Source organism: Loxodonta africana, chromosome 16, assembly GCF_030014295.1.
Source record: "Loxodonta africana isolate mLoxAfr1 chromosome 16, mLoxAfr1.hap2, whole genome shotgun sequence".
Classification (NCBI taxonomy): Eukaryota; Metazoa; Chordata; class Mammalia; order Proboscidea; family Elephantidae; genus Loxodonta; species Loxodonta africana.
Genome location: NC_087357.1, coordinates 45272672 through 45287033, shown reverse-complemented (window position 1 = coordinate 45287033; position 14362 = coordinate 45272672). Strand labels below are relative to the sequence as shown.

Here is a 14362-nt window from a genome sequence, read left to right as displayed (position 1 = left end):
TGTAGAGATTTATAGCCTTGGAAACCCTGTGGGGTCGCTATGAGTCGGAATTGACTTAACAGCAGTGTGTCTGGTTTGGTTTTGGTTTCCAAAAGGCAGGAGGCTCTGCTATGCTGGTATGTGCCTGACTCAACAGTCACAATGGGAACAGGTGGGAATGTGTCAGGACACTAGACGGCAGGATCTTTGCTGCCATTGCTGATGACAACAGCTAAAATTTTAGGCCTCACTACCAAAAACAAACCAAAACCGTTGCTGTCAGGTCAGTTCTGACTCATAGTGACCCTACAGGACAGAGGAGATGCCCCATAGGATTTCCAAGGCTGTAATCTTTACGAAGCAGACTGCCACATCTTTCTCCCGTGGAGTGGCTAGTGGGTTCAAACTGCTGACCTTTTGGTTAGCAGCTGAACGCTTAACCACTGTGCCACCTGAGGCCTCGCTATATGCCAGGAATTGTTCTAAGTGCTTTACATGGATTTATCCATTTAATTTCATGATAACTCTGTGAGACAAATACTATTATCCCATTTTACAGATGCTAAAATGGAGACAGAGAGGTACAATTGTTGTCTGTAGGTTCTCAGAGTCAGTAAGAGGCTGTGCTCTTAACTGCTTTGCTAACCTACTGCTCATAGATGCTCAACTGTTCTAGCTGAATGAATGAGAGACTGAGTGAGGACTCCTAAGGCCAGGTCAGTGCACTAGAAAGCCACCACACCAACTCCTTCCAAAAGTTCTCTCTCCATGGTGTCATCTGGTAAAGTCTATCTAAGCCAGAATGAAATTAGGACTGTAGAGAATTTTCTGAGGGCCACCTTCAAGGGATTATAAGAATGTTCCTCTTTTACTGGCCATAGAGGCTGAGTTATGATACTTAGTAATAAATCAAACCTATATTCCACAGTAGCCTAGGACTGTACAAAGTGACACAGATGACTACATTTTTACCTAAAGAGGTGAATTTTCCCAAAATGTTGAATCTTATTCCCTACTTTTCCACCAACTAACTACCTTTGTGATCCTGTAGATGGTTTTTAATCCCTGGCTGTTTCCAGGCTTTGTTGTCTGCATTAGTCCAAGAGGATCCGGATTTAGGGTTGCCAGATACAACACAAATACAATAACTGGATGTCCTATACTGTTATTGCTAAATGTGGCAACTCTATGTGGGTTAGACCAGTGATTTTCTTTCTTTTTTCTATTTACTTTTCTTAAGGCTGAAGTGTTTTGTTTTTTAAACAAGCAAACTCTTACATGGAAACTCAGTGAAGAAGATAAAAAAAAGAGCTTCTCTAGCTTGGGGAGATGGAATGAAGTTCTGGGACTCTATCCCCAAATGTAAGGAAAAAAAAAAAAAAAAAGCTATTGCTTCCTTAAGCCTGCATTAAAAAATTTTTTAAAAAATCAAACAGACTTTTTAAAGTATTAATTTCTATCATAGGGCCTTGATAGTTTAGTAAGTCCTTGTTTTATATGCTTTTATACTAAAACATCAATGGTAGTGGGTTTTATACTAAAACAAAATATGTGCATAAAACAAAATATAGGCATAGTCAGTTCTAATTAACTTATAAATGCATCAGTGACTTTTCAAATAAATAATTCCATTGGAGATGAGAAAATTGAAGTGCAATTTTACAGTAATAGTTCTCTCAATTTTTTTTTTTTTTTGCTGCAACATACCTAACTACCTAACCAACCAATCACTCGCCATTGAGTCAACTGTCATTCATGGTGACATCATGTGTGTCAGAGTAGAACTGTGCTCTATAGGGTTTTCGATGACGGATTTTTCAAAAGTGGATCACCAGGTCTTTCTTCCAAGGCACCTCTGGGTGAACATGAACCTCCAACCTTTCAGTTAGCAGCTGAGCATGTTAACCATTTGCACCACCCAGGGAATTTATACCCAAGGAGTTAGATACTGTCCATGATAAATAGTGGCTTTCTGTAGAGCTGATTCTGAAGGGGTGGCAGAAAGGGTAGGGAGACTTTTGGGAACCTGTTATTTATATTACTGTAGGAACTCTATATAAAGGGCTCTCTCGGTTGGCAAATGCTCTCCATTTTACTCTGTAAACAGACTGAGTGATGCCCAGGTACACTCGTCTCTCACAGTGGTAGGCTATTCTCAGTAGCCCAGGAACCTCTCTGCTCTGCCCAGCTGAGTTGTGTACTTACTAACAATCAGCTGTGTTTACCCTTGAATTCATTTATGACAGTTTTATTGTCAATGTAATAATGCAATTTAATTACATATTGCATAAGCCAATGAAAACTCGATGCAAAAAGAATGGTTACAGCTATGAAAACTCAATTAAATGCTTGAGAAAGATTCAAAAAAGGTAGTCACAAAACCCTGCTCTCTGCTTAGGTGTGAATGACACAGCATAAAAAATTGAGAGAAAAATCTAGAAGGATTCTACACCCAGATTGCTTCACAAGTGTCTTTAGTTTCTAGATTCAACGTAAAGAAACAGTCGAAATCAAGGAGAGTGTATAATACTTGTGCTTTAGACACCTACAGAATTCTAATCAGCAGAATCCATGCTCAAAAATAGGCCTTGGCCCTACATCAAAAGATTGCTGAATGAATATATATTTATACATTTAAAATTAAAATAAAATGGTTGAAGTAGGGAGATATTTTAACTGGCTTTTTTTGATTAGCTGACAACCAGTCCTGATTGTTGGATAAAAGGGCTTCATTTTACATACAGTTTCTCCTTATCCTTTGCAGAAATGCAGTATAAATGACAACTTTTCCTATTTGACTAATTTTCAAACTAAGAACATCCACTCAAAAATTAACGAAAAAACCCTGTTGCTGTCAAGTCAATTCCAAATCACAGCAACCCAACAGAACAGATTAGAACTGCTCCATAGGGTTTTCAAGGTGTGGCTGGTGAATTCGAACTACTGATCTTTGGGTTGGTAGCTAAGCTCTTAATCACGGTGCCACCAGGGCTCCAAAAATGAGACAACCCAAAATATACTCCATATAGGGCAATTCAATCCATGTAACCTCAACCTACCTCATGTTCCAAGAAGAGAGCTTTTAGCTGTCCTTTGGACCAAAAATCCATGGCATATGCTAGCAGCTTCATGGACACCATATTGATTCTGAGAAAATTCCCAACAAACACAACTCTGTCAATATTCTGAAAAAGAAGATTAAAGGAAAACAATTGAAGCATGGCATCAAAATAGCATTTAGCAAGGACCCAATGTTCCGTAGGCCATTGTCCTCCACCTAGGGCCTTGCAGAGTGAATTTTCTTGTTTTTAATGGAACTATTTCAGCATTTCCAAGATGAAGTCAAGCAAACTTTGTAGTACATTCCACAAGAGATCTCATTCTCTAGGAGGGTGAGATTTTTGATAGGTGAGGCAGAGACTGATATTGAGCCTGTTTGCAGGTATTATGTTTGGTAGCCTTAAGGCCTGATATGAAAAATTCACTTCCCAACACACATACATAAAATTGTAACTGGAGTTTAGCTAAATGTGCTTGTTCATTTCACAAATCCTCCAAACTTCCAACTATAGAATATTACTATACCCAACTCATAAATATTCACGCTAATAAGGCTAATCATGGTGTGGTTTATTCATCTAATCAGTTTGCTCAGGGGTTACTCTGTGCCAAACACCGGGAATACAAAAAGAAACAATACCCAGTCTCTGCCCTCAGAAAATACGGTGGAATATCCTGTTTGGTCAACATAAGGCTTAAGATATATATTTATATTTCTGTCAAGGCATGGATATAGCTTTGCATTCTGATCGCACACTTTTCTCTCCTATCCTGTCCCTGCAGACATAATTTAAAATCCCATAAGCTTCAAGCTCCAGTGTGCTCATGGCACTCCCTACTCCCTCAGATGTTTCAGAAGCTTAAAACTGAGCTCGGCCTGTCTACCACGCAGAGGCTGCTCACCACTGAAAAGGCCAGTTGCTATGGTCACTCATATCAAAAGGAAGGAGAATCTTTGAAGCTGGCATTATTTTCTGCTCAGTCTATCAAAAGTAATCAGGGTCTGAGAACATCACCTTTTAACTGTCTCAAGTTTTAACAATACACATTCATCAGCCCATTAGCCACTCTGAAAATTTTCCATGGGTAAAGGGGTGGGAGTGATTTTAGTTTAGCAAGTTTCTACACAACAAAAACAGACACAGCCCAAATGACCCAGGCTGAGAGGTGGTAAGAAACACTCAAAGTAAGAAACTCAGATTAAAGAGGAATTTAATTAAATGTAGGAGCTCTGAACCTTTCTCCCAAAACGAAGGAACCTAAGGTAGGATTTGCTCAAAACCCCAGTCCTGCATTACCCTGGTAGAAAGACAGAAGAATAGAAGTGGCCTTAAAAGCTGATGGGAGGCTGCTATGAGTTGACTCGGACGGCACACAACAACAATAATCATCAAACACATTACATTTGTTTAAAAGCTGATGTGTATTTCTTACTTCAAACGAACTCCAGGTGGGTCAAAGACGTAAATGTTAAAAAAAGAAATGAAAAAGATATTAGAGGAAAACATGGGAGAATTCTTTTAAAAAATATTAAAATAGAAAAGGAATAATATGTAGATTTAAAAAAGGATTGATATATTTACTTAAAATTCAAACATTTATTCACAGGAAAACGTCACCATAAACAAATCTAAATGGAAAGCAATAAAGAGAAAGTACTTTCAGTATATATCATACAAAATGAGTTAATTACCTAGTTAATGAGTTCCTACAGATCGATAAGAAAAAAAAAAGACAACAATCCAACTGAAAAATAGGTAAACAGTATTAACAGTTCACACACACAAGAGGGGGAACACTGAAGGCTGTTAAGTACATGAAAAAGGTTTAACTTCATTTATAATAAGAAAAATGCAAATGAAAACAAAACAAGACACCATTTCTTATCTCTTAGATTAGAAAAGAACAAAATGTCTGCTAACCCTCTGTGGAGAAACTTGGACTCTTAGCCTGTACTCTGCTAGTGGGAATATAAATTAGCACCACCAGGGAATTTTGTAATATCTGTCAATTGACATATCTTTTGACTCAGCAATTTCCCTCCTAGGAATTTATACTGCAGATATACTCGCATAATGCATAACGATGTGTGTGTGCAAAATGGTATGCGCATATGTATATATATATATATAGGCAGTCCCTGGGCCATGAACATCTGACTTACGGAAAACTCACACTTGCCCTTTAACGTTACATAAATTTGCCCTCACTTTGGAATGACTGAACCACCCCCTGCTCCCAACAAATTCTTGATCACAGTCACCTTTACTTGCTGCATGTGCAGTTTTTAAATCATAGAAAAGCCTTTGAGCCTTTTCTTGCACTGAAGTACGGCCAAATAAGAACCGTAGGCACCTGTTCTGATTTTCCTACAAACTCAACCTCAAGACTTAAAGACACAGGTGGGAACTGACCTTGTTCATAACCTGAGGACTGCCTGTATTATATATAAAACATTTTGCTATTTTTTAATAATAGCAAAAGACTAGAAAAACTGAAACATGATTAGGAAATTGATCAAATCAAGAATAGCTTACTTATATGATAGGATACTCTATGGCCATTAAAAAATGAAGGAGTTCTAAATGTACTGCTATGAACAATCTCAAGATGTATTATTATGTAGAAAAGCAAGAGGTGATATTTTCAGAGGTACATACTGAAACATGTAGGGTAGACTGATACAATATCTGGGATTTGCTTTCTAATACTTTAGTGAAATAGAGATGAGGAAGAGAAAAGAGCAGAGGGAGGAGGAAGAAGAAAACAGATAAACATGAGTGGCAAAGTCTGGAAAACTGCTGAATCAGGGTTGATGAATGTATGGAGGTTCTCTATACTATTCTCTCTCTCACGTATGTTTGTCAATTCTTATAATTAAAAGTTTATAAACAAACAGTCAAATAAACACACCAAGATGTAGAATAGTATGTAGAGGGTGAACTGTATGGTATATGAATTACATCTTAACAAAGCTATTATTAAATAATAGTTTGTAGAGTTTGCTACCTTTGAAAGAATATATTATATATATGTGTGTGTATATACACACACACACACACACACACCCCTGTATATGTATGTGTGTATCTTAAACTGCATACAATATAGGATAAAAACTAAAAACAATGGCCACCTCTAGTGAGGTTAATATCAAGGGCTAGAGGTGGAAATGATGATTCACCTTCCTGTATATGCTTCTGATATCTTTTGAACTCTGTACTGTGATTGTATTATCTATTTAAAAAAAAAAAAATTTAAAGTTGATAAAGAACATTTCACAGCATTCCACTATGTTAGAGGCAGTAAATGTGGTGTCCATCTATCATATGGCTGAAATCAAAGATTTTCAAATCAGTGACTCCAGAGGGCAAAACAATGACCAACGAACTTGAGTCACCGCTCTCACTGGTGTGCCCATAGGCAGTCTGCACTGACATGGGACTATGGGGACTCCAACCCTTATTTAAAAGAGCCTCTGCCCCAAGGCAATCCAGTGATTCCCCTCATTTATTCAACTCCACAAAACCATCTAAAATAACTACTCAAACCAGTGTAGTGTACAACGTGGCAACGCTTTTAAATAGCCACTTTTGCTAGACTCCAACAGTAAGTGGTATTGAAATTGAGGTCAAAAGTGAAAAGAAAGTCATCTGCCCTGCCCTTAAAGTGATTACAATACCTGTAAAAAGACCTGCTGGCTCATTGAAGCCAAATGTACAAGCCAGAAGCCAGCTCTGTGGAAAGCCAGGAAAAGGGCACCTATTGCTCTCTCGGGTAAGGATGTTCCCATCTAATTCACCTTTGAGAGCCCATGGGTACAGCCAAGTACACACATATTAGTCTGAGGGCTTGTTTGGCCACTTGGACATTAAAAGTCAATGTCAAGAAATAAACCCTCTGTTGCAGTGAGTCCCATGACAGAAGTGGACTTTGAAAAGGCACATCTCTAGAATACATTCTTCCATTTTGCATTTAAATTCTATCTGAAATGGGGACTTCTAAACTTTAAAAAGTTAGGACCCTGATTTACTGGCCAGTAATACACTCTATCAAATGCCATAAAAATAGGGTGTCCCTTTTGTAACCCCAGAGCTCAGAGGCAAGGCTAGCACATACCTATCATAAGGACTGTCTCATACTGTTTAACACTCCACTGCTCAACTGGGAGGGGACACAAAGGTGCTCCTGCAGTGCTGCATGTCTTGATCTAAGTGGTGGCCATACAGGAATGTGAAAGTTCATTGAGTCATACACCTAGGATTTAAGCCCGCATCTGTATGTATATTTCTATTAAAAATTATATTAAAGAAAAAAAAACCGTTACTGATGCCACTGTGGTTCTTTAACACTTCTCCTATTACCTGTTCCATGCCCTAACTCCTCTCTCCTATCTTCCTAACACTTCTCAGCAAGAAGAGAGCTGTTCTATCTAATTTATATTTCAGAAAAGGGTTCCATTTTTTTTCAGAGGAATTTTGCCATGTTTCAAAACCCACTTTGTCTATCACCAGCTCCACCCCTTCTGGTGCCTGGGGCTCTGGATGACCTCGGCTGCAGCAAGCTCTCTATGCTTTGATAGCCCTGTACAATGCTGCTTGAACTCCATGCCACAAGGCAACACTGTAAAGAAGCTGAAAGCAGAGAGAATATCGACTGTCTCAAGTTGAGCAAGTGGATTTTCCCACAGTGTTTCTGATAATAAAATGGGTCCATCTGTAGGAACTGCACGTTATGTGAAATTATTTGCAAGGATACAAAGGGGCCAACTATGTGCAGGAGACTTCCCTCACACTTTTTGGTAGGCACATGGCAATAATGATGGTTAGAGAGGATGTGACATGAGTTATAATTTTACCACATTTCATGGTTGGATGTTTTATCATCTGTTATCATCCAGTACCTGCTTAAAACACTTATTCCTTCCCACTTCTCTGCCATCTCCCTCACATTCTACACTGTGTGTCTGAAACAAAAAGGCAGGTTTCCCAAAATCTATAGTTTTTTAAGGGTCAACAGTTACTGCACTGCCAAAGGTGATGCGTGCAGATGACACATGGCTTTCCTTGGCTTGGAGCCTTACCTCATTCAAGGCACACATCCGAGCAATGGAGCCAATGTTGTTGGTGATGGTGACCAATGTGGCCCGGGCGAGGTCTTCCTTGCTGATGGACTCTCGCTTTTCTTTACTCATCATGTTGCCAAAGCTATGTTGGAAATATTAGTGAGAATGTTCAAATGATCTTCAGACAGGTCTATGCTTCCACTAAAGAAATGTGGAAAGCTCTATGAATAACCCTGTTCAAACTCAAATGACCAGATTTGGCTACCATGATTCATAAGCAGAATTATGATATGAATGGTTGGCTGCCCTTTTCTTAATAGGGACAACATAGCATGGCTATTGATGGGGACATAGAATTTTTAATGCCTCTAGATATCTGGATAAGAACTGAACAGAGGAAACTGTTGCAGTTTTCCAGAACCTTCTTTCAAAGTTGCTCTATTTTAAGCATAAGCATCAGGAGCTATACATCTTAGTGCTTCATTAAGGGCAGAGGATGAAGTCTGAGTTCCATTCTGATAGATATTTGCACCAGGCTGGTAAGTTGACATTTAAAAAAACAATTGAATGAATGGCCAGGGTGGAGAGGTTGCCTTGTGTTTAATCACTACTGCCCCTAGCTACTTAGCCTCTACCTTGATGCTACAGCAGATCCTTGAAGGCCAAATCGTTCATAGTCTCCTCCGTAAATGTCCTTCACCAGCTTATCAACATTGGTGCTGTCGCCTTTAGCTGCCATTTCCAGAGCTTCTTCGAAGGTCTCACAACCAGTCAGCAAGCAACATAGGCCTAGGAATGTTCCACCTCCAAGACTGAAGGAACAATAAGGTTTATTTTTAAATTTTACTTTAAGATATGCCCATCCGAGTCCCCAACTACATCAACGCCATTAATATGGGTTAATAAAAACAGGTGAAGAAAAACAAAGGGCACTTGAATTGAAGTGCTAGAGTGCCAAAGAGCTTTAGGGTAGATTACCTAAGAAAGAGGGCAGAGATTAAAAAGAAACATCAGGAAAAACCTGCCCCTAAATTTAAACCCAAAACCAGAGAAAGACTCTCACTGATTTCCGTTGTGAGACCTTCAACTAGCCACTACCCTAAATGCTTCAGTCTTCCCACCTATAAGATGGACCAATGTAATCTCTCCTATTTGGGTGCCTTATAAGCAGCAATTAACCAGAGAAATGATTACTATAAAACAAAACACACCTGCAGCTGAATATAAGCACCCAGAAAAAGAAACTGTGTGTACATGAAATATGTTCACAACTATGGAGCCAAACCCTCAGACGACAAAACTGACCCAGGACTCTACCAGGTCTAGTCAACCTGAACGAAAGCTGTATCTTTCACTTGACCTCTTCTCTAGCAGAGGTAACCCCATTTACCCTCCTTGGAGATTTTTTTTTTTTTTTTTTTGGTAGGGGAGGAAACCTATTCATCCATGTGATATAAAAATTTTTTTCTAGTAGACTTTGGGAAAAGTTGTTAATATTTTATTTGCCACACAATAGTCATAAAATAGTAACAAAGGTCATAAAATGGTTCCAATGCTTGGAACCATGTTTGTAAAAGCTTTCCACTGTTTTCCCCATGAGGAAAATAAGAACTCCACGTACTTCATCACCTTGTCAAATCAGGCAGAGTAGAAAGTTTGGCTTTCCTCTAAGAAGCTTTTTATTTACATTTAACAGGACATTTCATACTGCTTGTCAGTTTCAAATGAAACTACAAAGCTAGTGTGTTTTAATGGGAACGCTTTTTAGTTTGTGTGTCATCTGAATGTTTTGTTTTCTGTGTGTGTATTTTTTAAACAGGAAGGCTTTCTTCATGTTCTAGCTTCTAAATGGCTTTTACCCTCCTCCCTCGACTAATAACCTCTCTTTGAATGTCAGGTATTCATATTAATTAAAGCGTGGGGCAACCTACTCCAAGCACAGGCAACAGGAACACTGGCTGACTTAGAAAGAAGGCACCTCATCAGCTGATGCGTTGGTATGGGTGAAAAAGGACAAGTGTTTTGTATGACTGGAAAATGACAGGTGATTCCAGACAAAGCAATCTGTGCTGAATGGGGGAAGCGAGCATGCGTCTGCACAACTGGTACACCACAGATAGGAGGAAAGTCAAAACGTCTCCCAGCACTTTATTAATATCCTCAACCTGCTAACCATTATTTAATTAACTGATTCCCTCACTCAAAATCAGATACAACTGTTCACTTCGGCAGATAAACAATAAGATCCTCGCTAAATCAGAGAGAAAAACATATAGCTGGAAACAGCTGCTGAATATTATCATTATTCAAAAAAAACCAATAATCTTGTAGTAAGGGATTTTAGGGAACAGAAGAAACCTTCAATTACTGAGTGCTGGTGCCTTTAAAATAGATTCCAAAATGATGAGATGACAAATTCTCTACGTTTCTTTTACTAGGCTATACATTCTAACAATGTCAGCTGCAAAGTCCTATTTTTTCACTGACTTCTATTATAAAATCAGAGTTATGTTACTAGGAAAAAAATGTTCCTACCAATCTGGGATGCAATAAAATTACACATAAGACTAAAACAAACCATTTAAAAAACATACATTTATAAAACAAAATTGATATCATGTAATGATGTGGTTTCCTAAAACTAAAAATGCTTAATGGAGTGACAGCTATCAGTCTCGTAATAAAACTAAACCAAGCCAAACTCACTGCCGTCAAGTTGACCCCATATGGTTTCCAAGGCTGTCATCTTTATGGAAGCAGAGTGCTACATCTTTCTCCCATGGAGCGGCTAGTAAATTTTGGTTAGTAGCCAAGTGCTGTAACCACTGTGCTACCAGGGCTCCTTATCAGTCTCATAATAGGAGTAGCAAAGCTTAAAGATTAAGCAATTTGCTTAAATCAGTGATTCCGAAAGTATGTTCCATACGCTATTCACTGCTGACCCTAACAGTATATGTCAGTGTTTTTTTTTTTTTTTTTTTTAACTTGGATCTAAAGGTATCTTTGGAATAAGTGTTCTAGTTGGACATGGAGGACCTAGAGCCCCACAGGTTTGATGTCTCACTTCCCCTGCCCCTGGCATGTGGCAGTCCCTGAAAGAGCTCTTTATTAACCTTCAGAATACTATAGTACATTTCCAGAACTACTGATTAAAGACAGAGCTTATAGGGAAGCTTGGATATCCAGACAGGATTTGTTGATGATGGCAAAGCATTGGTCATTAATGAGCAATTACCAATAGCTGGAATTTATAGGCATTATTACATGTGTTGGAAACCCTGGTGGTGTAGTAGTTAAGTGCTATGGCCACTAACCAAAAGGTCGGCAGTTCAAACTCACCAGGCGCTCCTTGGAAACTCTATTGGGCAGTTCTACTCTGTCCTATAGGGTTGCTATGAGTCAGAACTGACTTGACAGCAACGAGTTTGGTTTGTTTTTTTGTATCCCATACGTAACCGAAGCCAAAAACTGCAATTAGTTCATTAGCCATTATTCGTGAAGACGACCCAGATTCTAGGAATTTCCAAGTCTGAGAAAGTGTACCTTTAATGCAATTCATGAATACGTTAAATGTTAATCGACACAATCATAAATATTTCTAATTGTGGAAAAATGTTTAGCTTGTTGTTACCTTGGAATTAGCCCCAATTCAAGTGATTCCTGGGAAGAAGTCTACAGTATCTAAAAAATTGTTCCTGTATCAGATTATTCTCTAAAGTAAAACTAGCTCAGCTGAAATGCTTATTTATCTCTGATACTCCTCACAGTCCAAATGAGACCATGGAGTCACAGTTTTGATTCCCATGTGAGCAAGCAAGCTTTAGTTCTGTATTCCCAGTAAGAAAATGTACACCTAGTGGCAATTAACTTACCAAAGCCTGTACTCTGGACACAAGCAGGATTCAATCAGAATGTGTGTGTGTGCACAAGTACACAGGTGTGTACGCATACATGCACACTTGCATGAGCATCTAGGCCAGTTTCTCAGCAATGGCACCATCGACATTTGAGGCTCAATAACTTTTTGCTGTGAGGGGCTGGGCTGTGTATTGTGGATGCTTAACAGTATCCCTGGCTTCTGCTCACTAGATGCCAGGAGCATCTCAGCCCCAGTTGTGACAATCTCCAGACATTGCCAAACATCTCTTGAGGAGCTAAGGCTTCCCCCTTCCCAGTGGAGACCACTGATTTGTGCAGATCCATCACCAGTCATGGAAATACACTGGAAAAGCAGTGCTCGCCTCCTAATGGGTGAGCAGTACAGCAGAATTTCAGTGCTGGAAAAGCCCATAAAAACAGCCTAAGAAACAGCTCCCTCGTGGCACAAAAGAGGACACTGACACCCAGAGAAGTTACATGATATCTTCATCTATAAAAGACAAGGGCTTCAACATGTCCCAAGGCACTAGTTCCTTAAGTTGTTCCTCAAAAAATGGGTTCTGTGGTCCAAAAAGTTAGAGAAATGCTTCCTACCAAATCTTCCTCTTAGAAATTGACAAATCATGTGCACATTGTAAAGGCTTTAAAAAGTTCTACAGTAAGGAAAACCTGTTTAATTTTGTTTACACTAGAATTTCTCAAAAATTTCTCACCCCAGACCCTTTTTCTATGTTGAATCCCCAAAAACAGAAAGCTGAGCCCATTTGCCCTGGTAAGTGTGGGTGAGAAACAAGACAGCTCTGCTCAACTACAGTCACAAGGCTGTTTTCCTGTCCACTGCATTCCGAAATTCCCTGAGGTGTGCCATTCCAGTTTTCAGCTGGAGCATTGGCCTGAGGGGAAGAAATATTCTCTGTAAACCATTTGGTTTGCTGTTGGAATGGCATGTTATGTCCATCAGTTTATCCTTAGTGAGTACCTTGTATGTACCAGCATTGTGCCAGGCGCCAAGGTGGTTCCAAAAGAAGGCTTCTTCTGAAGTCCTCTCTGACCATCCCAGTGATTCTTCCATCTGGATTCTACTGTACTAGTTGTCCTTGCCATTCATTTGGCACTTAATATGTACTGCCTTATTGGTGTGTGTGGCTTCTTTTGATGTGAGTGACCCTTCTTTCCTCAACCTGACCACAATCTCCTTTCTCCAGTGGGGCAAAACCAAAAAACCAAACCAAATCTGTTGCTGTCGACTTGATTTTGACTCATAACGAATGACCCTATAGGACAGATTAGAACTGCCTCATAAGGTTTACAAAGCTGAAATCTTTACAGGAGCAGACTGCCACATCTTTCTCCCACGGGGTGGCTGGTGGATTCGAACTGCTGACCTTTTGGTTAGCAGCCAAGCGCTTAACCACCTTGCCACCAGGGCAAGAACTATGTTTTACACATCTTTAGATAAATTACCCTCTTACTCCTTTAACATATCACTCAATTAGTCCTTTTTGGCTGGCTGAGGAGGACCAAACCAAAAACCAAACCCATTGCCTTCGAGTTGATTCTGACTCATTGCGACCCTATAGGACAGAGTAGAACCACGCCATAGGGTTTCCAAGGAGTGCCTGCTGGATTCGAACTGCTGACATTTTGGTTAGCAGCCATAGCACTTAACCACTATGCCACCAGGTTTTCGGAGGAGGAAAAGACCTTTGAAAAAGATGTATTTAATGCAAATAGCCTTCCACTATAAACTGGTTATCAAGGAAAAGGCCTGGGTGTAAGCACAAAAAGGTTCTCCTAGTGTAAAACATGTTTACCTGGTCCCTGTCACTCTTTTATAGTTGTCCTTGGAGTACACTGCGAGAATGCTGACACCTGAGCCCATGTTAACCAGCAACATAGGGTATGGATTGTCAAGGCAATACGGCTTTTTTTGACACAATTCTGGATTTGTGGGATTTTCAAAATAGTAACACTCCGGCTTGCCATTGAAGCCCACAGAATCGACGTAAAGCAGGCCCTGAACCAGACAGTCCAGTTCATCCAGTTTATGGAGCTGCAGATCGGCAATCTGAAAGAGAACAAGACTTTGTGAGAGAGGCTACCAGCACCGCAGGGAAAGCCTGAGAGGTTGTAGCAGGATTTAAGACTGGGTCATTAACACTGAAAGCATGGAAACACCCTTGAAATACCAAGTGGTGAAATCGTGGTGATAATTAGTCACCCCACAGGAAAAGTAGCGTTCACCAGACACCACACCGCCCACCAGCGAGCTAAAGGAGGGGAGCTTACTGGAAAGGCACTCGTGGCATGTGTCTGTCGTAGTTAAAGGTGGCTTCCCACAGGTCTTAATTCCCAGAACCTGTGACGGTAACCTTATTT

At 39.7% G+C, this 14362-nt stretch overlaps 1 protein-coding gene and 1 long non-coding RNA gene across 2 annotated transcripts in view; one reads left to right on the top strand and one right to left on the bottom strand.

The window, feature by feature from the left end:
- PANK1 (pantothenate kinase 1) overlaps positions 1 to 14362 on the bottom strand; it is a 76632-nt gene that overhangs the window by 5860 nt on the left and 56410 nt on the right. The window contains 4 exon segments of the mRNA XM_003409243.4: positions 3039 to 3164; positions 8123 to 8246; positions 8740 to 8916; positions 13798 to 14051. Coding sequence (XP_003409291.2) covers positions 3039 to 3164; positions 8123 to 8246; positions 8740 to 8916; positions 13798 to 14051 — 681 coding nt within the window.
- Positions 1 to 14362, top strand: part of LOC135227920 (uncharacterized) — a 125938-nt gene that overhangs the window by 93915 nt on the left and 17661 nt on the right. The gene's annotated exons all lie outside the window — the stretch shown is intronic.